The sequence below is a fragment of the Chelonoidis abingdonii genome, chromosome 3 (genome assembly GCF_003597395.2).
Source record: "Chelonoidis abingdonii isolate Lonesome George chromosome 3, CheloAbing_2.0, whole genome shotgun sequence".
Lineage (NCBI taxonomy): Eukaryota > Metazoa > Chordata > Testudines > Testudinidae > Chelonoidis > Chelonoidis abingdonii.
This window is the reverse complement of record NC_133771.1, coordinates 124,554,543-124,581,052: the sequence shown is the minus strand read 5'-3', so window position 1 is coordinate 124,581,052 and position 26,510 is coordinate 124,554,543. Positions and strand designations below refer to the sequence as shown.

Sequence of the window (26,510 nt, the reverse complement as noted above, 5' to 3'; positions counted from 1 at the left end):
GGGACGATGTGGGGCTTGGCAGCGCACAAGCTGGGTTCCGAAGCAGCTGGCACTCCATGTGAAACTTCTCCGTCTCATGCATCTTTTCCACTGTGGGGGGGCGTTGCTGCTGTTTGCTGGTCTTTGCCATGCCCCAGGACTCGGCCCATCTTACACACTAACAGGTTATGTTTAAGCATAAAAGTGAGGAAATGGGGGATTGTCAGTCAAAAAGAACAGCAACAAATGGAGAAGCTGAAAGTCATCCACAAAAGAGTATGTCTACATAGCTGACGTAGCCATGGTGCACTGCACTCTGGAGCAGTACAAGCACTCCTGGTGAGTATGCACACCTCAGACACAGGGAGAAAAGTATGCATGTGCACAAGTGATGAACCAACTGCGGCGGCTGTATGCCAACATAATTTGAGTAGCAAGTTTGTAGTCTAGACATGCCCTTAGTTGTTTACTCTCCTCCTCCCATGAAGATGAGTCATGCAAGTGATTTCCTCCCATCAATTGTGTTTGAAGCTCAGTGCAGAAGTGTGAAGGGAAATAACCCCTCTAACAAGGAGGAACCGTATCTCTGTGCTGCTTGGTCTCCAAGGGGCAAGGTTTTCTAGGCATAAGAAAGGAATTCCCAGTGCATAGCCTGGGTTAGTCCTAAAGAACATATAGAGCTTGCTTATTATAGAAGCGTCTATTACCTTTTGAAGCTTTAGACTGTAACTCATCTGTGTGTATATGTTCACCTGCTTTAACTTTGTAAATAACTCATTTCCATTTTAATAAATCTTTAGATAGTTTATTATAGGATTAGCTACAAGCATTGTCTTTGATGTGATATCTAGGGTGCAATTGACCTGGGATAAATTATTTGTCCTTTTGACCGGGGAATAACCTGGATATTATTGTGATTTTTGGTGGAAGGGACCATCTATCACAAAGGCAAGCTTACTTGGGTAACAAGATAGATGAGAGCACCCAACCCAGGGGACTATTTCTGACTCCAGGGTGAGGCTGTTATAGTGCTGGAGGAGTTTACACTTGATATTGGTTGGTGCAATCTAAGTATAGAACTCACAGTCAATTTGGGGCTTGTGCCTGGTTCTTAGTCGGTACAGAGGTTGGTACTCATGCTCTTGACCCACTTCAGGACAGCTTGACACATATATTGACAGCTGAATAGTCTAGAGAAAAATCAAATGCATCCTCTCATTCACCATTCCTCTGCAGTCAGCTGCTGGGCCAAACAGAGGATGACAACCAACTTGTGCTATCAGTTACGCTGTTAGCTCATATGACAGATCTATATGCTGTGGATCTAAACACATGGGAGTCAATAACACCTTCAGCATGCTTGAATAAAGTGTGTTATATGTAATAATATATACAATAATGTACAGTATATCTTCATTTATAGGGTGGGACAAACTGGCTAGCAATCAAAATAGCTTTTACAAAACCTAAGAGGCCTTTACAAATATTTTAAATGTGCTCACCTCTGTCTTATTTTCAGGATTATCCAAGACCAAGTTTCCTCTTAGGAACTTTTTTCCATCAAACTGCAGTGTGTAAACCTTTTTGTCATATTGAATCACTGCATGAAAACCAATCCAAGAACTTAACATTCAAAACACATAGATCAGCAGACCTCTATCACTAGGATGAAAGAAAGGAAGAAACCAAACACATTTGTATGTAGAAATTTGCCTTGCCCACAGGGAATGTGAAGTGGAATTATTTCAGTTTGCCTAGCAGTTCTGTTACTTCAGGAAGATGTTGCTTCCAACACTTTCTCTAATTTATCCTATGAGGAGAAAATCTAACTGATGTCTTCTTGATCTACTGCATTTTAGCATGTAATTAGTGGAAACTTTAATGAATACATGATCCTGCCTAATTTTGAGACATCAAAAGTATAATGACAATTCTTTAATATGATGTGTCAGGGCAAATTGTCAGTTTCTCCCCTACCTCTTCAAACACAAAGGCCCTTAGAACTCAGCACTCAGAAAAAAATCTGTACAAATGTTTTCAGGGAGCAAAAAGTATATCAGGGCTGAAGCAACTATTCAGAATTGTAACAGTAGTTGGTAGTGCGAGAGGCAGCATAGTGATAGCTGAAAAAGTCTTGCAGAGGCCCTTTGTAGCAATCTGCCATCAAGTTATAAGAAGAGTTGGGGTTATTCCCCTCCTCCGAATATTGCTAAACCATCCTTAACAAAGATCATTTTTATCCCAATGGTGCATAACAATTAATCCAAAGGATACTTTTTCTTGACATTGGAATTCACTAGGTTGCATCACTCAGATGTCATGCATTTTAAACAAACTCCTGGGAGAGATTAGGACCGGACAAACACCTTGCAATATACATACATGCACACATTCAGTAACATGGGCTGTATAGTGCTCTTTAGTATCAATATAGTTTTCAGGAACAAACTATAGACATTTCCCAAAAATGCAATTAAATACAGATTTGTTTGCCCACTGATGCTGCCTCTTTCCTAGATTATAAGAGAATGTTTTCCTTTAGATGGGAAAATCCATGAATAGGTCCCTGAATTACTCACCCATCTTCTCTTGAAAGTGCACACAGCCTTGATACACAAGCAAAGATTTTTCATGAGCAAAGGAAAAATGTTTCTGGGAGCCCTTTACTGACAGCATATCACTGGGCCACAAGACACCTGCTTGTCACCACTTCTGTCTGTGAATGCGAAAGGCTCACACTTGCTACTACTGTTTCTGTAAGGAACAGCTGATAGATACAGGGACCTCTACGATGTGCTGGAGGAGGAAACACAGTGGATCAAAGTATGCGCAGGTGGGGAGGGGATTAGTGGAGCTGTGAGGAAGAATATAGAAGTGATGAATTTTCAGTGGAAGAAGAGTATGGAATTCATGGATATTTCTGAAGAGTGTAGAATTAATCGTTTATTTGAGGGAAGAACCCTATAGCCAGAAAATATCACAAGTATTGCCAGCCGAGGCAGAACACTTTTGGAGCAGCCCTTGGTTGAAATGTTGATAGTACATCACTGAATGCTCCCTACCCTTATGTCGTATTCTGGGTGAGTGGAGAAATGGGGAGGAAGATCAGAACTACTGGAGTGGAAGGAGGGGAACAGAGGGGAGGAGAAAAGTCCACATAAAAAGTAAATGAGCAACAAAGAATAAAATGGCAAATTTAATTGAGGGCAGGAAAGGGGAAGTGAAAAAATGGACAGTAAAAATGAGAGACCATGACATCTGTGCCAGGACATAATGGGAGGACACATGTAAGGGCACCCATCACCATCCCAGCTCCAGATAAAGAAGGTTGGGAACCTCTGCTGTATGATAAAGGAATATACAACAAATGAAGGAAAGATTCAGCATGGTACCAGGGCAGATAAGGGACTAAGGAGAATAATAACTCCACATACACAGTTCAACAGGAATGTGCCTTGAGTAAGAAGCTTTCATGTTGCTACTTTTGTACATTTTCCGTGTTCATTTTTTTAAAGTTTTGCACAAAGTGGGTATGGTGGATTTGTCAGTGTGTTTAATATTTGTATGTAATTAAGCTCTGCAAAACATGTATTTAACAGCCCGGGAACAAAATCTCCTTGGACACTCTTACCAAGATGAGGAAGATATATAAGTAATGTTTTCTGCTTGTCAAATTACTCATGTTCAGCAAGGCACTGAGTAGAATTTCATAAGCTAGTTGAAGGATAGTTTAGGTTACCTCTCTGATAATAGTCTCTGATCATGGATGGGTCTATTCCTTATTCATGTTAGGATCACAATCAGCCAGAATACAGTGCATATCAAATGAAAAGATTTGTGTACAGGCCAAATACCAACATGAGATTGAACACATCCCTACTCTGGATGTGTTAAGTGACTTTTAAAATTCCATGCCGAGGTGCTTACTCAAAAGTACAAAATTATTTTGGATAAAGAGGAATTTCTGGCAACCTCTATCGCAAAGCTGTTGATGATATATGATTGAAATGTGTACCTCATGTCCTCTTCACATGATACAAAGGAGCAAAATGTACTAACAACCATACACAAAAGGGGTCAATCTCCTATATTTGAAATCAAACAATCCTCTTCTAATTAGCTTTCTATAACAAAAGCAGGCTTTCCTATGTGTGCATTCAGCTTTTCTTGCTTGGCAGCAAATGCATACTGCTGTGTTGATGATAGACTAACAGATGATAACACCACAGGAGAAAAAAACAAAGCCTCCAGCTGAGTAGCCTTGAAATGTTTTCACCAGTCTCATTTAGTGTATATGCTTTTGAATACAGCATTTGGGAATTTCAGTTCTGCATTAATCATGCTAAGTACCAATGTGGTTCATTGCTTTTCCTATAATAATACCATGTATACCCTCTCTGCTGCAGAAATCCGATTATAGCTAGCTGTATGGATCATGGGGAACAGTTATGGTATAGTACGGTATGGCACTAGCGTTCCTATGATCCAGGGACTTAAAGGTTGCTATTTCTATGGGCAGGTCCACACAAACTCTGCAATGGGACAGTTGGCTGATGCACCTGTAGCACTTTAATGAGAGCTCTCTGTTGGTGTAGTTAATCCGCCTCCTTGAGAGGTGGTAGCTATGTATAACTATATTGCTTAGGAGTGTGGATTTTTCACACCCGCCCTGAGTGACATAGTTATACCCATGTAATTCTGTAGTGCACACCTGTACAGAGGTTAGGTTTTTAATCCCAAAATCTCTCCTTGCAATTGATTAGCCACTCCCCCCCATTAATGTACCTGTAACTGATATTTCTCTAATGGACAAAGGCCCAAATTTTTAAAGGTATTTAGGTGTTACTCTGCTTATCACAGCAAAGCATAAGTGATTTAGATGACTAAGTCCCATTTTCAAAATGACTTAGGCTCCTAAGGGCCCAAGTCACTTATGAAAATAAGACTCAAACAATTAAATCACATAGGCCTTGTAAGGCTTTGCAGAGCAACACCTAAACATTTTTAAAAATTTGGGCCCAGGACACTTTCTAAATAGATGGGGTTTTGCTTATATTGTATTTCAAGAAGCACAATTGACCAATGAAAGTGCAGAATTTTTGAGTTGTCTTGAGGTTTCCCATTAGCTTCCCTAGCTCCACATGCTAAATATCAGGTGTACAATAAACAGATACACTTGCAACTTGGGAGATGAGAGACTCTTGACTATCTCACATGCAGTTTAAATGTGCAAACTATAAACTACTAGCAGATGCTGCTCTCAAAATTATAGCTGTGTCACACCGGTAGCATTTAAGAGCTCCTGATGCAGCCATATTCTATTATTCTGATCTTTCCTTTGCATGAGGATATTGGAAACTGTGCCTTTAGTATTGTCTCTCTGAGAAACTGCCAACACTCCTGAACAACTTTATCCCTTAGATTTTCTTCCCATGGGACCTTACCTACCGGTTCTCTAAGTCTGCCTTTTTTTTTGTTTTTGAAGTCCACTATGCTTATTCTTCTGCTCTCACTCCTTCCTTTCTTTAGAATCCTGAAATCTGTCACTTCATGATCACTTTCAAACAGACTGCCTTCCAAATTCAGATTTGCTACTAATTCATCCCCGTTGGTCAGAATCAAGTCTAAAATGGCTGGTCCTCTGGTTACTTCCTCCACTTTCTGGACCAAAAAGTTTCCCAAGAACTTATTGGAAATTTATTTTGGTGTGTTACTTTTCCAACAGAAGTCTGGATAGTTAAAGTTCCCCATTGCTACCAGGACTTGTGTGTTAGATATTTCTGTTATTTGTTCCAGAAAACACTCATCCACCTGTTCTTCCTGATTTGGTCGTCTATAGTAGACCCTTACCATGAACTCACCACCCTCTTTTTCTTACCCCTTTTATCTTTACATAAGAGACTTTCAACTGGTCTGCCTCCCACCTCCTTCTGGATCTCAGAACAAGTGTATATATTCTTGATGCATAATGCAACACCTCCTCCTAGTTTAAAGCCCTCCTCACAAAGTTAGTGTGTTAAGATGCTCCCTGCCTTTTTAATCAGATGGGCTCCCATCTCTTCCCAGCACACCTCCTTCCCAGAATAGTATCCCATTGTTGAGGAAGCCAAAGTCCTCTGGTAGGTACCATGTGTGGAACCATGCATTCATCTTCAGGATGTGCATGACCCTTTCTGGGCCCTTATCCTCAACCAGGAGGATTGATGAGACAACTACCTGTGCCCTGACCCCTTTACCTTAGTTCCCAGAGTCCTAAAGTCCAGGGATTTGGAGCAATCAAATTTTTGAATTGCTCCGTTCCAGCTCCGGGCAAAAACCTACTGGTCCATGCTCCAGCTCCAGGCTCCGCTCCAAAGCCCTGCTGATGTCTACCTTTTGGCAGTAGTATTTCACAGTTTTGCATTTGCAAATGGTCATTTATAGGTCTCATTAAATTGTCATTTGCTATCCTGCTCAGGGAGAAAAACTGATAAAACTGATGATAAAACTCCCTCTGTGTTCTTCAATGTTTTATACTACTTTATTTGTTGCTGGGTTCCACGTATGACACATCTTTGATGGAAATATGTTAATATAACAGCATAACTTGCTGAATAGGCTAAGATCTGAAACGGTGGTTTATAAATTCAAACAGAAGTTTTGCAGTAATTGAGAACTGTTTTTTCTCTTTTCAAGTTAAGGAATATCAACTTCCACAGTATTCTTAAGTAGACAGAGTGCTTATTTATTTTAACCTCCTATTTATGCACTTTTGTAGAGAGGTGTTAATTTCTTTTAGGTGAATTTGCTACATGTTCAAGTGCTATTTGACCTCTATTTACAGGCATATTTCTCCTTCCTATTTGTTGTTGCTGCTATTCAGTTCAGCAACCATTTAAATCTAATAACAATCATTGGTGTATTTTGTTTTTTCATACAAATATTTTAATGAAAAAATACAGAACTATGAATTAAGTAACTGTCTCAAGGCTATGCTAGCAAATGATTAATTAGTAAACAAAGTTTAACAAACTGAGGGGAAAACATTTTATTTATTTTGGTGCATCAAATATTTTAAAAATAAAAGCTAAGTATTCCATGTCATCATGCACTCAACTTACTGAGGGTGTTTCATCAGTTACACAAATAATATGTTAATACAGATGGTTTAATCAGAGTCAATCATACGATAACCTGCTCTAATCTGACCTGCAGGAATGTGAAACACACAATATTCTAAGGAAATGCTTATAAATAAGACACCATTACCCTCTGTTTTTAAGATAATGTAATTTGACAAGAAATGGAGGAGGGTAAAGGAACACAAATATGGTATTTTTATACCAAGCATCAGAAAATCCTCTAGACTAGCAAACTCTGAAAGGTATCCTGCTTTTCAAGTCTCTCTCAAAATGGCAAAAATCAAAGCCAATTCAAAAGTATTTAGTGTATGGAAACAATCCATTTTGTTATAGTAACCACTTCTCTCTAAGACTCCCTAATCAGTCATGCAGAGAATGAACAATAAAACTCTTTTGATTCCATGTTTGTTGCTTGCAATTTTGGAATAGTCAATTCACTTTCTAGTCTTTTTTACTTTTGTGTAATAGGAAAAGAGTTCTGATCCATTAACTCGCCCACTCTTTCCTGGAGGAAGTTAACCAACTCAGCTAACACAAAAACATGCGTTTCATCCAGATCTTGTATGATGAACTTCTTCCCCAGTGCATTTGACTCATCCAAATACAACAGGAACTGCTTCATGGCTGGGTCACTGTAGAGACAAACATGCACCAGAATCCATATTATTGTCATAGGACACAATACAGCAACACATCAGTTAAGTAAAACAACTTTGGAATAAAGGACTGTGAAAACTGCTTCCTGAGCAACATCCTCATTTTCAAGGGTTCTTTACTGCTTAAGAATAACTTTTAGGAAAGCGTTTCTAAGATGATGGATGTAGGCAACAGTGACCCTTTTGGAGTACTTAACAAATTAAATTGTGACTGGCTAAAAGGGCCCAAGAGGAAGAAAACTGATTGCCTGACTTGCAGAGAATACTTGATTATATTGGTATTATCAAAATATGTTTTCAGTAAAACATGAACAATGAGTTTAAGGTTCATTTGTCTTTTCTGAGCACTTATTGTAATTTAATATCCTCAGTTTACATATTCTTGTCCTCGCCTGATTTAGCTATAAATAGTATAGACAAAGCCAAGGCCCTTTGCTTTCAGTTTTGATTTTATTTAAAATTTCCTGGGAATTTTGGTATTTATTACAAAAATTAAAAACATAGATGAAAATCAGCACAAAAAATTTACTTCACAGTTGTCTAAGTAAATATCAGGTTAATACTGGGCAATAGGACGACAGAAAAAAAGCAAAAAATAGAGAAAAGTAAGAATATTGAAAGTAAAAGCAATTTAATGCTGTGGTTTATTTCATGCACTGTACATATTCATGTGCATGCATGTATATGTGTCTTGCACTACACTGTCTTTAACAGATAGCCTTGTATTTACACTTAGACCAATTTATTATTAGCATAAACATTTACCCAGTGTATTGGATTTTCTTAACAATCCATTTTTTCATATACTTGAGTGGTCCAAAATTTGGATGAAAATGGGTAAAAACTGTATAATAGCCTTTGTAAAACCTGAGAATTTTTCTATAAAAACTGAAAATGAAGGGCTCTAAGTACAGTATAGCATGAAGTAGTATTGTACCTGAAGCACAAAATGGAGTTTAAGAGTTTCTCAGTAAATCCTTAATTATCTAATATTTTATATTTGACAAAACTTTGTGGGGGTTTTTTGGTAGTGTTTTAAAGTTAATTTTTCAATACCTTATCTAGGCACCTTACCTAGCTCCTCTGGGGCTCTCAGGTTTTATTTAAATGCAATTAGTTAAAGGGTCAGTGATAAAAAATATCTATGGAGCTCAGGTGTAGGTAATATCATAAGAAGGGCAATATTTACAATAACCACATTACAAAGAGACTAGATAATTTAAAATGAGACTTTTAATAAGTGCTGTGTTCCACTGATATATTTAGCAGTTTCGACTTGACAGCAATATATAAATATATCAGTGGAACACAGCACTTATTTAATAATATATATACATTTTTACACAAGTCAGGAAAAGCATGTTCTTCGGTGAAATTTATGCATTTTTACACTAACCTAGATTCTGGCAACTGGAATGTGCTGGTGCAGCAGTCAATGCTGGAAAAGTAGATGTCAGAACTATTTTTTTAATAGAAACCATTATTTATATTAGAAATTATATTATCTGACAGAAAGGAGGAAATAAGATTTAGCAAGGTCTGCAATCGATATTAGTACCAGTTACCATATTTCCAGACCTTCTATGGGGGAAAACAAAACAACCCACACATTTGGGTGAACTGCGTACCACAAAATTAATGTAAACTTTTTACATGATGTAGAAATCCTTTTAGATATTGGCCTCAAACACATAGAAGCATGACTTGAGTGAGGAAAGAAGTTTGCAAGATACAGAATAATTTTGAAGCCAGAAAAGTGAAAAAGCCTCCAAGTTAATGCTCATCTAAAGAGGTTACACTAATTTGCATTGGCATATCTGGAAAGAAACTTAAGATTATATAAAATAGAAGGTGGAAAAATTGAACACCCTAAGTGCTTCTTTATAAATTATTTATCATTCCTCCATAACCAGTTGTCTCCTTTTGAACTTCATCCAACGGCAGGTTACCGATCCAAACTGCTAGTGCCAGATAATTATTAGCATTTGCTTGCTTGCTGTTTAGTGATCTGTTGGAAATGAGTTAGTAGACTCAGGCCAGATCCCATGGGACAGATGTCCACATCATCACAAAACCATCACAGCTGACATTAATTGGAGCCCTTCTGGCAGTTATACCTGAAAGGCTTTACCCATTTAATACATGAAGACTCAACTATCTTCTAATCCTTAATGTGGTCCCTCCGGAACAGGGCTTAGCATGCACATTAAAAGGGTGGAGAAGCATGCAACTGCAGTGCCTTGCCAAATTTTCCTTTGATCTGTTTATAGATACAAAATTCAAAAATTTTTTTTGTTTTTAACTGATCACTTCAGTTTCTAGTGCTGTCCATCTGGCACCGTTCACAAGTTCTAAAAATTAATTTGAAAAAATATTAAGGAAGTAGATTCCCTTATAACTGTTCTATGACTTCTGCTAGCACAGAATTCCCTGAGCTGGCCGTGAGCAGCAAGACAGCAACTGGCAAAGCTTCTCCAGCTAGCTTTGTGGAAACAGTGGATGGGCCCTGGTTAGTAGCACAGTAAATACTGTAAGTCAGGGGTTCTCACACTTCATTGCACCATGACCCCCTTCTGACAACAAAAATTACTTCACGACCCTAAGAGGGGGGGACCGAAGCCTGAGCCTCATGGCTGTGGGCAGGAGGGCCAAAGCTGAAGCTCAAGCAACCTGCAACCTGAACCCTGCCACCCAGGGCTTAAGCCCTTGGGCTCTGGCCCTGGCCCTGGCCCTGGCCCTGGGGCTTGGGCTTCAGCCCTGGGTCCCAGCAAGTTTAAGCCAACCCTGTCAACCCCATTCAAAGCAGGCTGTGACCGACTTTGGGGTCCGACCCACAGTTTGAGAACCGCTGCTGTAGGTTCAAGTCCTTCTTGGACTTAAAAATATTTATAAGAGCAGCTAAGTGATGGGATCTTCATACCTATCACACCTGAGAGCAGCTGGGGTGCTGGGAGTCTGACAATGAACGCATACAGGAGTGGAATGCAGAGAAAGACCCACTAGCAACTGCTATGCTACTCTCATGCTTCTTCCACATTAATATTAGGCAGGGCTATTAGCATGGAACTAATGTGTGAATAGACAAGCAAATGCTAGAAGTGTCTATATAAAAGGCAAACATTTTTAAATGTTTTGCTCCCATTTGTCTGAGACTCTTTAACTTCTTCTCATGGCCTGTTAGCTGAAGATAAACCTGTTGGCATAGTTTACCATAATAGCGCAAGATGGTTTAATTACATGGTCACTAACCTCAATTTTCTCTGACTTTTCTATTTTATCAGTCTTCACTAAAACTATAACAAACTCTTTGCCTGATTTGCTTGAAAGCTGAAATAATTATATTATAGGGATCAGCACTAGATGTAGGTTGAAAGACCCTTCCCTCGCTGTATCTCCCACACATCTTTCCTCTGTCCCACCTTTTCACCTTCGCCTGCTGATCAGATTTTTACTCCTAAGGAAAATAATTTTTTCAGAGAATAGAGTTTAAGTACATATACCACAAATACTTTTATGAAAAAGCAAATACAGTTTGGAAGGAGTTAAAAGGAGAGAATGTAGCAAGTGTTGGAATAATTCCATGAAGCAGCTTGAAGATGTTTGTTAACACAGTGCAGTATGCTACTTGGTATTTTACAGTATAACTATGGCTCACTGCTTTCTAACATTGGGTTACCATATTTAATTTCACAAAATACTAACAGTTTTTGGTTGTCTTGGTTACTTAAGGCCAAATTCTCTCAAAGGCAACACTCCCATTCACTTCAATGGGTGCAGAATCAGGCCCTTAGAGACAAATCCTCACAAGCATTGTGAACACTTCACACCTTATCACTGTGAAGTCTGACCACAAAAAATATAGCCCAGGGAGGATCACCCTGGCACTGTCCTGACAGTGGTCTAGAACTATTATACTACAGACCACAGTGTGGATACAGTGTATACCAAAAGGAGTTTTTCCTGCTGGTGTAGGATCTCTGCCTCCCCTACCAACAACACTCTTCTGTCAGCTTCGCTGCATCTACACTTAAGGGTTTCTCAGCATAGCTACGTCTCTAGAGGTGTGGATTGTCCCCCCACTCTTGATTAAGACAGCTATGCTGGTATAAGTTTTAAGTATAACACAGAAGGCATGTATAGAGTACAGCCAAGATGTCACAAACCCTGACTTGTGTTATCTACATTTTGGGGATAATTGAGGGTCTGGCCCTTATTTAGAATTTAATGGCAATGGTTTAGATTATGTGGCATACATTTACTGTATAGAAAGCAATAATTTACAGACTAAGTACAATTCACTTTTCTAGATTTATAAACGGCAAACAGTTGCATACTGGTCTAAGCAGAATTTGTGCAGGACTTCTATTCAGTGGGAGAGAAGGGGGAGAAAAGATGAAGAGAGTGAGGGTTCTACATGTTCTGTAAAGTGTCTAGGATGTTTTAGGCACGAAACAAATAACAGATGTGTTCAGCTGAAATTCAGTTTAACTACTAACCATTCTATAAGAACACCCTTCAGGACGTTCACCATCTTCTCAACACACTTCGAAAGCCCAGATGTGGCAGATAATGAAAACAGATCTTGCTTTGGGTTACGCTTGTAACTAGAGACTGAAAAGAGGAGGGGAAAAAATAATGTAACAGATTTTTCATTCATCAAAATGGCCATTTAAATTTGGCCCTGTATACTTTTAAGTCGCTGTAAAATTAGTAAAATGACATGAAAATATAAACAAAAACCCTACATACATTAATAAACCCTAGCTTGCATATTAATCTTAGTCTTAGAGAAGATAGTCACATTTTTAATATATACATTTTTCAATAATACCATAAATGAGCAGGCTGTTTCACACACTACAGTAATGGAACAAATGTAGTAGTTACTAATACATAATATTCTATCTTACAAAGAGTTACAGAGTTTATTTAAATGAGTCATACAAAGAATATAGATAGTGATTCTGAATATCATAAGTTGTGCTTCTGGTTTTTTTGGGGTTAATTTAATTTCAGGGTTTATTTTTAGCAGTTTAAGTTTTACAAAGACTCCCCCCCTTTTTTTTTTAGTAAATACTGTAACAAGTAATGTACATTATATCTGTTACCCATCACAGCAGTACATACATACTGCCAGGAGCAATCCCTCTGGCCTTGGCTATGCTGGCGTTTTACAGAGCTGCAACTTTCTTGCTCAGGGGTGTGAAAAAAAACACCTCCCTGAGCGCTGCAAGATACAGCGCTGTAAAGCGTCAGTATAAACAGTGCCGCAGAGCTGGGAGCGTGGCTCTCAGCGCTGCAAGCTAAACCCCATCAGGATGTGGAGTACCTGCAGCACTGGGAGAGCTCTCTCCCAGCGCGCTGCGACCACACTCGCATTTCAAAGCATTGCCGCTTTGAAGTTTCACATGTAGCCATATCTGTGATGTTTGTAAGTGCGCTGTAACGCAGTACCCCTGACAACAGCAGGCCAACACTGAAGCGCATCAGGGAACCACCAGTGCGCACCAGCAGGGTCTGCAGGTACCAGTGAGCGTCCAGCAGGTGAGCGGCTGTAGGAATCGCCCCCCATTACTGCTCCCCGCAGACAAGCTCCTAGCTACCAGGTGACCAGTCTGGTGATACCGGGACGGAGCCTCGTTGTGCAGCGGGCGGGTCTGTCGGTTGCAGCCCGAGGGCAGCGGCCCGGCTCAGGGGGCCCAGGGCTGAGATGACGCTGGGGGTGGGGAACGGGCGAGGTCGATGGGGCTGCGCACGGCCCGGCAGTGGGGGAGGGGGCTGAGGGCAGCACAGCAGCGAGGGTGAGTGACGCCCGCTCCCATTCGCTCGCCCCCCACCACCGACCTGCGGTTTCCCTGACGACGGAGCAACCGACGCTGAGCCCGACAGCCGCGCAGGTTCTTAGGAGAGAACCAAACAGCGACAACCCCAAAGCAGCCGTGCGCATGCGCAACCGGCACGACTCTCTTCCTGCCCCGCCCTTGGGGCTAAACGCGGATTGGGTGAGGTCCGTCTTGTGTGTTGACGACACAGGGGTACGTCGTTGACAGCTGTCGGGAGCCGGGAGGGAGGCGGCAGCGGCGGCCTGGGAGCGCGGCAGGTAACGGGGGCGGGGGGTGAGCGCGCCCGGGGGGCGGGGCTGTCGGCCTAGCCACGTGTGGGGAGCGGTTCTGGCAGCCCCTGTGCTGGGGGCGCTGCGGGGCTCTGGGCTAGGGGAGGGAACGGGCTGCGGGGGGCGGGGCAGGGTCGTGTCGAGATGCAGTGAGACAGGCCTGAACAGAACGTGAAGACTGAAGAGCAACTAGAAAAGAAGATTGAAACAAACAGCAAACAAAAATGTAAAGTGCAACAGCAGTGGGAACCTGCCGGACTGTCAGTGGGGCCGCTGGGTGGTCACGGTGCCGAAGGAGCACTCAAGGAAGACAAGGCTGTTGTGGAGAAGCGAAATGAAGTTTTTGCAGTGGGCTCCCGGGGCGATCTTGGCAAGTACAGGCCGGTAAGCCTGACTTCACTATCAGGCGAATTGGTTGGAACAAGAACAGAATTGGTTGGAACAAGAACAGAACATAGGATGTTGGGAGTCAACATGGCTTTTGGAAAAGGGACTCATGCCTCACCAATTTATTAGCATTCTTTGAGAGTATCAGCAGGCATGTGGACAAGGGTGATGTACAGTCGATGTAGTGTAACTGGACTTTCAGAAAACCTTTGACAAGGTACCTTACCAAAGGCTCTTAAGCAAAGTAAGCAGTTGTGGGATTAGAGTAGGCCCTGGTTAAAAAGATAGGAACCAAAGGATATGAATAAATGGTTTTCACAATAGAGAGAGAGAGAGATAAATAGCGCTCTTCTCTTCCCCACCAAAGTTGTTTTAAGCTCAACCTTTTAACCAAAGGCTTGGCAGATTGCCTTGTACGGAGAAAGAGTGTCTCCGTTCAAGGCAATGTTCACTAGACAATGAAGGCAACAGAAATAACCAGTCTTAAGCACCTTGACTAAAAATCATTTCCCTTCTGAGTTGCTCAGCTTTCGCTCCATTGACTCTTGTCTGCTGCTTGCTAGTTTTTTGGCCATTGTGGAGTCTTCCTGAAGAAGGAGTGGGGGTAAAGCATAAATAAAAATAATATTTTAGATTTCATTAAAGAAGTAAAGAGACATAAGATTGATTCCCCCCCCCCCCCTTTGCATGTCATCTTTAAAGTGTCTGGTTGTTCTCCCTGTGTTGTTGTGACATCTGGATGTTTCATAGCTATAAAATTGTCTGAGACTAATGCTTTTTCCTCCCTGCAGCCCAAGAGCATGATCCCAGAGATTCTGGGATTCTTCTGACTTCAGTGGAAAACTGTTAGGACCCCAAATAACTTAGGCAGAGGGAGTGTTGTCTTATCATAATATCATGTTTGTCCAAATTCCAACAGCTGACAGCCCTAAACTCTGTGGTGAAAACAGGCAGAATGCTAACTACACTTTTGGGTTGGAGACAGATCTGTTCTCCTGTCTAGAGTAACAACTTGTTCTTCTGCTTGAAGAAGAGTTCTGTGGAGCTCAAAAGCTTCTCTCTCTCACCCACAGAAGTTCGTTCATTTAAAGATATTGCCTCACCCACCTTGTTTTTCTTGTTCTTCTGAGCTCTTACGGTATTGCCCCTTAAGGGACTGATACAGGGCCCACTGAAGACATTGTGGGAATGACATTGACTTTGGCCTTGTGTTTTCAAATGAAATTTCTGATCATTGGGGGAACTGCAGTGTTTTATGTTACAGATTAGTGTGCTTATTGCAGTTACAGACTATGATCAAGTGGTATTATAAAAATCTTTCTGAAAGGAGGATCAGACCATAAACTTGATCGTGTCTCCAGAGACACAACGAAAAGGCAATACCTTTCATAATGCAGTGCATCTTTTTCTTAACCTCTTAATCCTTAATAACCACTCAAATAGTATGTTCTACCTATGGTCATAAAGAATCCATGAATGAAGAGTTTCTAGATACTACTGTTGATTAGTTTGGATGTTTTTAAAAATAAAAATAGAAAACAAAAATTCCCCAAAGGGACCAGTTGTGGTGCCATTGGGATATTTCAGTGTGTGTTGTCTATTTTGTTGAGGCAGCTGGGGAATAAACATTGTCCCGAAATTGACAGTTTTCCTCTGTAAATGGAGTTATCTTCCGGAGTCCAGGGACATATTTATTTTCCTAACAATTCTGTACTTCATCTGTTCTATATTAAATAAATGGTAATCACTTACCATAAACAAATCCATGTACAACATGATGGGAAGGGCCATGTATTCTCAGATTGTGAGATTTGTTAGACCTGCAGCTTCTTTGTTAAATGAAGAGATATAACTTAGCTCTTAAAAAAAAAATAGTCACATCCCTGTATTGCAAAATTAGACCTTGATCCTGCAAGTACTTGCATGTGAGAAGTCCCATTGAACTAGTTACTCATGTGCATGAATATTTTTATGATCAGTGCTTTAAGGACTGATCTTGCTCCAATTGCAGTTGGTGGGGAAAACTTCCATTATCTTCAATGGGAGTAGAATAAAGTCCTTTGAGACTGGTCTTTAAGGCTACTGAGCCGCTAGAATTCCCATTAAAGATGATTTGCAAAGGATTTTTTTTAAAAGAGGGGTTACATCTCTCCCTGACACCCCCCCTCTGGTTTTGAGTGGTTAGGGTTTTGGTTTTTCTTGCTTGTTACATTTTCTAGTGTAAGGGCTAGTCTTTCCTGGTTTTAGCTCTGTCAGGTGCTGGTGTGTCCAGTTCTGGTGCCCACAATTCAAGAAGGATAGCTGATAAATTGGAGAGGGTTCAGAAAAGAGTAAGGAGAATGATTGATTGATTTAAAGGATTGTAAAACATGCTGTATGACGATAGACACTAGGAGCTCAATCTATTTAGCTTATCAATTGGAAGATTAAGGGATGACTTGATCACAGTCTATATATAAGTACTTACTTGGGGAACAAATATTTCTATGGCCTATATTGTACAGGAAGTCAGACTAGATGCCACAGTGGTTCTTTCTGGCCTTAGAATCTATGAATTTGGTATTTTGCACTATCACACTTTGAAGTTTTAACGCCTGCTCTTTCAATCAACAAATGTCCTTCTTCCAAAATGTTATTTAGCCATTGAAGTTAAAGAGGTGTTTAAAAGTTACCAAACAAATCAAATCCAAAAGGTTAAACAATAAAACCAAAAATCCTTTCCCCTCCTCTCATTTTGCTCAGTTTTCATTTTCTTGAGTCTTGTGAAATCCTTTCACTAGTTCTCCAGTCAGCGTAGGCCTTGTCTACACTGTTTCAGGTGATTGCATACTCTGGTGTTAGCGATTTTGAGAACTGTAGTTTAGACAGCGTGCCAGCTGCCAACTGTCTTTTCAGCACCTTGTCCGAGGCAACTTGGAGGAGGGCATCCATAGACAAAGTGCCTTCACTCTGCCCCTTTCCCCATTAATTTAGGCTTATTTTGTGCAGAATTAGATATCACAATGCTGAGAAATAGCCTTCTGGCTGCTGCTGTTATCTATGCTATGGTTTAACTAAGTTGATATTAGTAATGCTAGGAAATTTTTCTAAAGCCTCCTTAGCATGGACAGGACTATAGAGTTTTTCTGGGAACAGAAGACCCAAGCTTCATTGCAGGAGCTGAAGGGAAGGAACAAAGTGTCACAGGTCCAATTGAGTGTCCCCCTTCTGGCTGCTCGCCAGACTGCTGTGAGGTTACCTAGCTGCTAGATCCTGAAGTATTTTAAGCCTTTGGTGTCTGAATAGAGCCCAGGCACACACTTGAGGTGCAGAGCTTCTATGTAGGATCCCCTCCTGAGAGCTGTGACCACATGGCCCCCTGTGCAGCCCCTAGAACCAGTTCAGTCCTCCTGTAGTTTAAACACACCCTCTCCCAAATCTCCACCTGAAGGTGTGGGCCTTCTGGTTTACCTCTTCAAGGACCATGTAATAAGATGTAGCACACAACACATACAGACTTTGCACAGGACTCACAGTTCTGCTTGTTAATAGCATGAGAAATACACGGATCTTTTAAAAAATAATAAACCCTACATGTAATTCCCTGCCTCAGTTTCTTTACCACTCCAGAGTATTCTTTGGGCTTAGGTCAGAGTCCCTTGGGCTGTCTAGAGTCTTTCTGTTCCAGTGCATGATTTATATTCTGAAACTTTAGGCCTTCTCTCTCCATCATGCCTTCTCTGACCTTGGTTGGTCCATCCCCTTCCCCTCACAACTTCCTATGTTTATACAAGTCTTGACCTGATGAGACATTTATAACCTGCTTTTGTCATGTCTCTTTGTCCTGCTTCAGGAACTTCCATTCTCCAGCTCCGTGCTGAGGGAAGTTGGAGAGAACTCATTTCCCAATTTGGAAACCCTCCTTAGCATAACTATTGTGTGGTCAGGGTATAATTGTTAAGATTGATAACTCTCCGTTGCTGGTATGGGGAAGATGTGGTATGGGGAAGAGGGTCTTGCCAGCAGTGGTGAAATCCCTATTGAGATATAACAATTTTCATAACAACAACTCCATATTATTAGAATTAGTAAATTGTACAAATAAGACTCCCCAAATCATCACACGGAGCAACTGCTCCTTTTTCTTGGAAGGAGTGGAACAGTATTAATCAGAAACTAACAAATACTAAAAAAAAAGGCACAAGCCCATTTTTATTTTTTTCCCTTTGGAGATCACTTTAAATTAACTGGGAGTTCGAAGTGCTCAAGATCAGGCCCATAAAGACTTTTCTTATGGGAACACTGTCAATGTGTGCATGCATTAGTTTGTCATTTTGAGTTAGTAAGAACTGTGGTCATATGGTGACTTAATTTGATATTTGTTTATTTAAAAGGCATTTTTATATTCCCAATATAATTAGTTAATTGTTGAACACATGTTTGATAGTACTCATTTGTTTTTTAAATGCATTTTGAGAAATTAATGTCTTCATTAATGCAGCTTAGATAAGTATATGAACACAAACATCCAATGATACAGTCAATCTGTGGAACTCAGCCTGAGGATGTTGTGAAGGCCAAGACTATAACATTGTTCAAAAAAGAACTAGATACATTCATGGAGGGGAGGTCCCCTCCATCAATGGCTATTAGCCAGGATGGGCAGGGTTGGTATCCCTAGCCTCTGTGTGCCAGAAATTGGGAATGGGTGACAGGGTATGGATCACTTGATAATTACCTGTTCTGTTCATTTGGGGCACCTGGCATTGGCCACTGTTGGAAGACAGGGTACTGGGCTAGATGGACTTTTGGTCTGACCCAGTACGGCCATTCTTATGTTATATGCTTTCTTATAATAAAATAATGATTCTATGTTGTTACCGTAGTGTACCTAGGGACATATTATAATTTTTGTTTTGTTTATATTTTACGGTAACCTACCATATCCGTATTAACAGTAATCCTGGGTTTGGAATCTACCTTTAGTATTCTTATGGAATCCATCACTGCATTGGAAGAAACATATTCCAAATATTCTGGAAAGACTCTGAACATGTATTAGGATTTGCCATAAAGTGCTCAGTATTAGTTATAATTATGGCCATGATCAAAAGTAGGAGTGGTTTTCCATTGTCTGATAATGGATTACCAGATCTTCCCATGTATTGACTCCATTGGGTCTCTTGTTTTATGGGATCCGTTTGAACCCTTTTGATTACCAATATTCAAACTGTAATGCACACAGAACAATCACACTTGGGTAAAAAATGCCACATATATCTATATAAAATATGAATGGTAACACATCTCTTCTGGATTCCCTATCACTTCCTTGTGAAAATGGATAGGAACATACTATGTAGGAACCTGTACACAATTTTTTATATTTTTATAATATTTTGTTAATTTTTATAGTATGTACTATAGACATACTATGTAGGAACCTGTAATGGAAAGTAAGTAATGAAGTCATTCAGCCTTCAACTCATCAGTTCAAACTTCTGAACCTCAGCTACTTGCGTTCCATCATCTTGTTTGAGAACTGCAACCTTAACTCTGTCTTCTGGTTTTCCAATGCGTATGAGTGTATTTGTTTGTTTAATTCTAATATTATAAGACACGTACTGGGCAGTCAGTGAAATAAGGTAGTAACTTTAAGAGTTTTTAATAAAGTTTTATTGACCCAGTACATCTCTTCTTATAAGCTTTTTATGCCAGATCTGATTCTGAGCCCCATGTAGACAATAAATACTTAATTTAGCCAAGAGCACTTTACCTGTTCTTGAATCCATGTCTGAAAATAATAGTTAGACTGCCCAGAGCCCTAGTGTTAATTTAGACTTAGTTAGTAGAACAGTATCTTCTAATTTTTCTTGGTATTGTAATTTGAAAATGTTGAAAAAGTTATCAAGTATTGGAGTTATTCACTTGGAGGACAGAAAACTAAAATATCTGCTGAGACAATGCAGTTAAATCTTGGTATCTTCCCTGACTTTAGGGTAATAGGTCCCATATAAATCATATGCAGAAGGAGTAACCCTTGTTCTGTAACACTTAAACCCATTATGACCATAAAGGGGACATCTGTAGGGGGAACACAGTCAACTTCCCTCAATATGTGATGCTTCTCGTGTATCTTAATTAGTGTTATATCCTGAGATTTCCACATGAAATTTAAGACATGAAAGAGAATCTGAATACACATCTCTTATTGTTGCATCAAATTCAGCCAATAATAATCAAATTCTACGTCACTGACAGTATTACATTTCGTTTGAAGTTTTTTTCAGAATTTGTTTGAAGAATAGAGTGGAGCTGTGCAGAAGCTGCTCAACTACTAGTGCATTTCCAAGTGTAGATCTGCACAGGAGTTAACTCTGCTAGAAGCAGTATTAAATCCCTCCAATGGACTAGGGGAGGAGGGTATTGCATGGTGATTCAGGCCCGGTGAGACAGTATTATTCTTTCTCTGGAACAAGGGAACATTATTTAATGTTAAGAGAACTGTGTACCACATTTGTACGTAAGAGTGTTTTGGAGCTTAAGGTATTAGACAGGGACTTAGGAGATCTTGGTTCAGTTCGCCGTTCTGACACAAACTTCCTATGTTACTTGGGCAAGTCACTTAAATCACTTTGGGCTTGATAGTGATTCCCTTACTTACATTGAATAGCACCTAATTTCTTCAGTGGTGGCACCGACTTCAGTGGTACTACTTGAGGAGTAAGAGAGAATCGTATGGGCTTGTCTGCACTACCATTTAAGTTGATATAACCTATGTTGTTTATGGGTGTGGAAAAAGCCACTGTCCTGAGCGACACAAATTACATCGACTTAAAGCGGTGTCCACACCGCGCTCTGTTGGCAGCAGACACTTTCCTGCCGACATATCTTTTGCCTCTAGTTGAGGTGGAGTAATTATGACGATGGGAGAGTGCTCTCCAGTCAGCATAGCGCATCTTCACCAGAAGCTGCAGCTGCGCCTATGTAGTGTGGTAGTGTAGACTAGCCTTACGTAGTTGACAAAATTGCAGTGTGGCTATCTAAGCCTCAGTTCCCCATGTGTAAAAGGGGATAATGGTAGTTAGATATGTCACAGCGGTGTTGTGAGCATAAACCCATTACTATTTGAGAGACACTCAGATACTTCAGTGGCAGACAGACTGTTGTATGTTCCTTTGGCAAAACTAATTATTCAGAGCTTCCATATTCTTATATGCTTTCTGGTTGTGGTCGTGACTGTATTCACATCAGATATCTATTTTGCTTCATGCCTGACCTCTCTTTATAGTAGACCAGTGGTTTTCAAACTGTTTTTATGGGGACCCAGTTGAAGAAAATTGTTGATGCCCATGACCCCACAAAGCTGGGGATAAGGAGTTTGGGGTGCGGGAGGGGCTCAGGGCTGGGGCAGAGGGGTAGGGTATGGGGGTAAAGGCTGTGGGATAAGGCCAGGAACGAGGGGTTCAGGGTGTGGGAGGATGCTCAGGGTGGGGCAGGGAGTTGCTGTTCAGGAGAGGTCAGGACTCTGGGCTGGAGGTGCAGGAAGGGGTTCTGGGTTTGTGGGGGCTCAGGGCTGGGGCAGGTGGTTGGGGTGCAGGAAGGGCTCAGGGGTCTGGGCTAAGGGTGCAGGCTCTGGGGTGGGGCTCGGGATGAGTTATTTGGGGTACAAAAAGGGGTTTCAGGTTTGGGGGGGCTCAGGGCTGGGGCAGGAGATTGGGGCATGGACTTACGTCTGGCAGCTCCCGGTCAGTGGCACAGCTGGGATGCAGAGGCAGGCTTCCTGCCTGCCCTGGTACCACGGACCGCGCTGTGCCCCGGAAGCAGCCAGCAACAGGTCCAGCTCCTCATGACTCTCGCCCACAGGCACTGCCCCCCCCAGCTCCCATTGGCCAGAAACCGGCCAATGGGAATGCATAGCTGGTGCTTGGGGTGGGGGCAGCACGCCCAACTCCATGGCCCCCCTGCCTAGAAGCCAGACCCGATGCTGGCCTCTTCTGGGGCGCAACATGGTGTTGGAAAAGGTAGACATTATCCTGCCTTAGCTGGGCAGCACTGCCGATGAGACTTTTAATGTCACGGTCAATGGTGCGGACCAGAGCAAGGCGACCCAGTGCCTTACATGCTGTGATCCAGTACTGGGTCGTGACCCACGGTTTGAAAAACACTGTAGTGCAGTCACAGTCCTGATAATATTTTACCTCTTCTTAAAGTTGAGGGAGCTATAGTTTCACACACTAGAAAATATCTTCCACCTGATAGCTACAGCTATTCTTCGCTTCTTTTCTTTTATGAGGGTAGTTGTTTCTGTAGGATAGTGCTTAACCTCCTTTCTGTGCTCGATCTTCATGAGCTCAGGCCATGACAGAAATTTAGAGCAAAGCATATGTTTATCAAGTGTAGACTTTTACCTTCTTGGATCAGGACTGAGGGTACGATTTTTGGCACAAAATTAGTAAATTTCACAGCAGAGGTGCAGGGAAAAACTAAGTCACAGTAAAGGGGCGAGGGGTTGAAGAGCGAGCCTGCATTAGCAGCTCCTGTCACACAGAGCTGGGCCTAGCTCACTACTCTGGGTGCTGCAACCCATCTCATGTGGTTGCAGCACCACTCAGGTTTGGTCATCCACCCCTCTATTTCCATCTACAGAGAGGCGGATGGGCCGCACCGGAGTGGTATTGTGACTGTATGGGTAGCTAGGTTGCAGTGCTAATCAGATTTGGCCAATTCACTCTTCTATTTCCATTCGCAGAAGAGCGGAAGGGCCAAACCTGAGTGGTGTTGCAATGCCCAGAGTCAGGACCTGGACTGAGCCCCACAGAACAGGAGCTGGTGCTGCAGAGTGAGTGCAGTGTGGGCTCCTCATGGACTCTGTTCAGATTCATGATTACCGTGAACATTGTGACCTCCATGTGAAAACTGTAGCCTTAATCATAACTCTTTTAACTGCAGAAGAATTCTAACATTGTCTGTGAAATATATCTTTCAAAGATGTAAATGTTTATTTGTTGTTGAAAGCCCTATCAAGCAGTTGGTTGTATGAACAAAATCAGTTCTAAACATTAAGAACAATGAGATTAATACATATTGGTGGTTGAAAAGCATGTATGATGTAGAGTAATGTCTTCATGGACCTGTGGAAATATATAATACTTAATGAAATGAATAGCTACTAAGGTGCAGCAATGGACAGAGGCGGCTCTATGTATTTTGCCGCCCCAAGCATGGCAGGCAAGTGGCTTTCGGAGGCACGCCTGCGGGAGGTCCGTTGTTCCCACGCCTTCAGAGTACCTGCCACTGAATTGCCTCCGAAACTGTGGGACCGGTGGACCTCCTGCAGGCATGCCGCCAAAGGCAGCCTGACTGCCACCTCACAGTGACCAGCAGGCCACCCCCTGCAGCTTGCCGCCCCAGGTTTGCGCTTGGTGCGCTGGTGCTTGGCACCGCCCCTGGCAATGGAGACTTACTAGAAGAGAGAGGTAATTTGAAAAATATGCACAGTAAAATCAACTGTAACAGACAGTTTTATAAAGCACTATGTTAAACTTTTATCATTGAAGTGTAAGCTACCAAATGCAGTAATTTATGGATTTCTTAGGTTCTAGCTGTTTGTCACTTCAGTGTTCAATATAAATGAATAATGGTTTTCTGCTCTTGAGGGGAAAAGACACAGAAATTTGCTGCAGGTTTTTAATTATATTACCTAAATTAATAATTTTTGTTTGTACATCTACAGAATGTCATTTGCTGCTTATTGTGTATTTTGCTGCAGAAGAATAGGAACTTCTGGTCCAACCACAAAAAGTGATCTGCAGTGGAAAGATATCAGTAAGTGCAATTCTGTAAATATCAACCCGATGAGCTCATAAAAATGACTTTGTTGCTACAATAAGCTGTGTATTTACATTATGTATTGGACTTCACGAGATAATATTAGGAAGGTCTACATACCATTTGTAACCCCAAAATACTTGGAGATGATACGTTCATGTTTTCAGTCTCTCTCCCATACCTCCAATGTATTGCCATCATTGACCTTGTCAAACAGAGTTGTCATTTAAAATATCATTATTATGCTTCAGTGTCATCACTTCATTGACATGAGTGGCGTAGCTAGCATTGCTCAGATAGATAGCTCTGCACTGGTTAATGCTTTATTCATATCACAAAGGACTAGCTTCACAACCGTAAAGGCTAGAAACTGAACTTATTTGGGGGGGAAAAAACCCAAAAGATTTTTAGAACACAAGATGGCAGTCTCCCAAAAAATTACCATCTCATTAAGCTTCCATAAACTAACCTCATTCAATGTCTGTTTTTTCACCCTTAGAACCATAGGAACAAACTTATCCTGAGATTCTTAAAGCAAGGGGCAACATTTGAGTAAACGTAGCTCCTGGGTTCTTTTCCTGCCTGCCTGTTGGCAGTAGGCCTACTGCCCTTCTTTCTTACTCTCTACCTTCCTTCTGCTTTCCCTCTCTAGCAGGAGAGCCCTCTGGATTCCTAATCTCTCTGCCCCAGCATCGAAGACTGGATACTTCCATTCTTGACAGATAGCAGACTTTGTGTTTCATGCCTGTTTTACCTTCCCTGTCAGTAACTTTTCCAGCATGTAGCTACTTCTTGTGTTCATGCCAGAAATCTTTGAGAAGCCTGCTCCTTGCTACTTCCCTGCAAGGACAGAACCTGGTGGAGTGGGAGGTGGGGCAAGTCTCCAAAGGAAGTTTATTCTTGACAGGATGAGATATGTCCCATTGGGATTCGCTCCTCCCAGTAGTACCAGACCCTCTCCATTGGCTCCTCTGGAATCCAAAAACAGGCTCACCTTGTCTAGGTATAAAATGCCTTAGGCCTGGCCAGTGTCCTTAGAATTAAAGTGTAAAGCACTATAAGCTCCAAGTACTGTGTCAGCTGTCCTGGTTAGATGAATAAGATTTGACTGAATTCCTGTAAAGAAAACCTGTTAGAGAGACCTTTGCAAGACTTGACAGATAAGAGCATGTATCTTCCTGTATTTACCCCCACACAACAGAGATCTCAATGAAATTATTTATTTAAAGGAGGAATCTTCTTCGTAGTTTATGGGAACAGTTCAGTAGTAGCCATATTGTTGATCACCTGTTACTGAGCTCATGAATGTCACCAGCAAGAGAGAATAATACTGAAGGGAAGACAAATACTGTCAGTAATAAATGATTTATTAGCTTATTTAGCTGTGAGAGCAGGGAATTTTGTAATTTAAAACTAGAGGGGAAGAATGTAGAACAGGGGTAGGCAACCTATGGCATGGGTGCCGAAGGCGGCACGCGAGCTGATTTTCAGTGGCACTCACACTGCCCGGGTCCTGGCCACCAGTTCGGGCGGCTCCGCATTTTAATTTAATTTTAAATGAAGCTTCTTAAACATTTTAAAAGCCTTATTTACGTTACATACAACAATAGTTTAGTTATATATTATAGACTTACAGAAGGAGACCTTCTAAAAACGTTAACATGTATTATTACTGGCACGCGAAACCTTAAATTAGAGTGAATAAATGAAGATTCGGCACACCACTTCTGAAAGGTTGCCAAGCCCTGATGTAGAAAGTAGAATCTATCAATAGTTTTCAACTACTGAAATGATGGAGTCAGAAACAGAAGAATGAGTATGAAAAGCCTGCTCTATTCCTCTTTAAAATTTTTATCATCTTTGATGTACAGTATCCAGAACTGATCAAATACCTTAACTTTTTAATAACAATTTGTATGCACACCGTTTGTTTGACCATGGGTGTTTTTTATTTGTTTAAGGAAAAATTTCAAAATTAACTGGATCACTTATTCTCGGGTAAGTTGTAACTAACAATTACCCTTTTAATTTAATTCAATCTTTTATTTATATCTGAAGTTATGTCACTTCCCAAAAAAAGCATGTTGCTAAGGTATCTTTAAACATGAAGTATTTTAAGTTTTAAATGATAACTGAACATCTTTGCATATTTTAAAGTACTGTCCATTAAGATCACTTCTCTTTCTTTGCCCTGATTATTTGAGACACTGTACTGGCCCCTGCAACATGTCAAACACTTGATTACAAAGAAGATCAAATGTGTATATTGTATTTGATAAAATATATTCTCTATAGAGCAAATAATTATTTACCATAAAACAGTTTTCAACCTATATTTGCCTTCTTCATTCTTTGCATTTGTATTTTTAGATGATACTGTGAGCCCTTCTGGCCTTAAACTCTATGACTAATACAGTATTTATATTCCATTTTCTTTTTTTTTTT

At 41.0% G+C, this 26,510-nt stretch overlaps 2 protein-coding genes across 7 annotated transcripts in view; one reads left to right on the top strand and one right to left on the bottom strand.

Annotated features, from left to right (window-relative positions):
• Positions 1 to 6,991: 6,991 nt before the first annotated feature.
• GTF2H5 (general transcription factor IIH subunit 5) lies at positions 6,992 to 13,710 on the bottom strand. Its single transcript, XM_032793356.2, has 3 exons — positions 13,601 to 13,710; positions 12,253 to 12,367; positions 6,992 to 7,732 (listed from the first exon to the last, which is right to left on the bottom strand). Exons 1-3 carry the CDS (start codon positions 13,701 to 13,703, stop codon positions 7,552 to 7,554), a joined length of 399 nt encoding a protein of 132 aa, XP_032649247.1. The 5' UTR covers positions 13,704 to 13,710; the 3' UTR covers positions 6,992 to 7,551.
• Positions 13,711 to 13,737: 27 nt separating this feature from the next.
• Positions 13,738 to 26,510, top strand: part of SERAC1 (serine active site containing 1) — a 52,865-nt gene continuing 40,092 nt past the window's right edge. For 4 of the 6 annotated variants that reach the window (XM_075064075.1, XM_075064073.1, XM_075064074.1 and 1 more), the window contains exons 1-3: positions 13,796 to 13,856; positions 23,971 to 24,062; positions 26,027 to 26,063. In XM_075064075.1, the coding sequence (XP_074920176.1) occupies positions 23,972 to 24,062; positions 26,027 to 26,063 (128 nt within the window). In that variant the 5' untranslated portion in view covers positions 13,796 to 13,856; position 23,971. Of the gene's footprint in view, positions 13,857 to 23,970; positions 24,063 to 26,026; positions 26,064 to 26,510 lie in introns of all 6 variants that reach the window. The other 2 variants (XM_032793381.2, XM_032793385.2) reach the window with 2 other exon arrangements.

Coding starts and splice junctions, on each gene's coding strand:
- GTF2H5 (XM_032793356.2), bottom strand. CDS start 13,703: ATGCGCACGGCTGCTTTGGGGTTGTCGCTGTTTGGTTCTCTCCTAAGA. Junction 12,368..13,600: donor CGTCGTCAGGGAAACCGCAG/GTCGGTGGTGGG, acceptor TCCTCTTTTCAG/TCTCTAGTTACAAGCGTAAC. Junction 7,733..12,252: donor AAGGGTGTTCTTATAGAATG/GTTAGTAGTTAA, acceptor TTGTCTCTACAG/TGACCCAGCCATGAAGCAGT.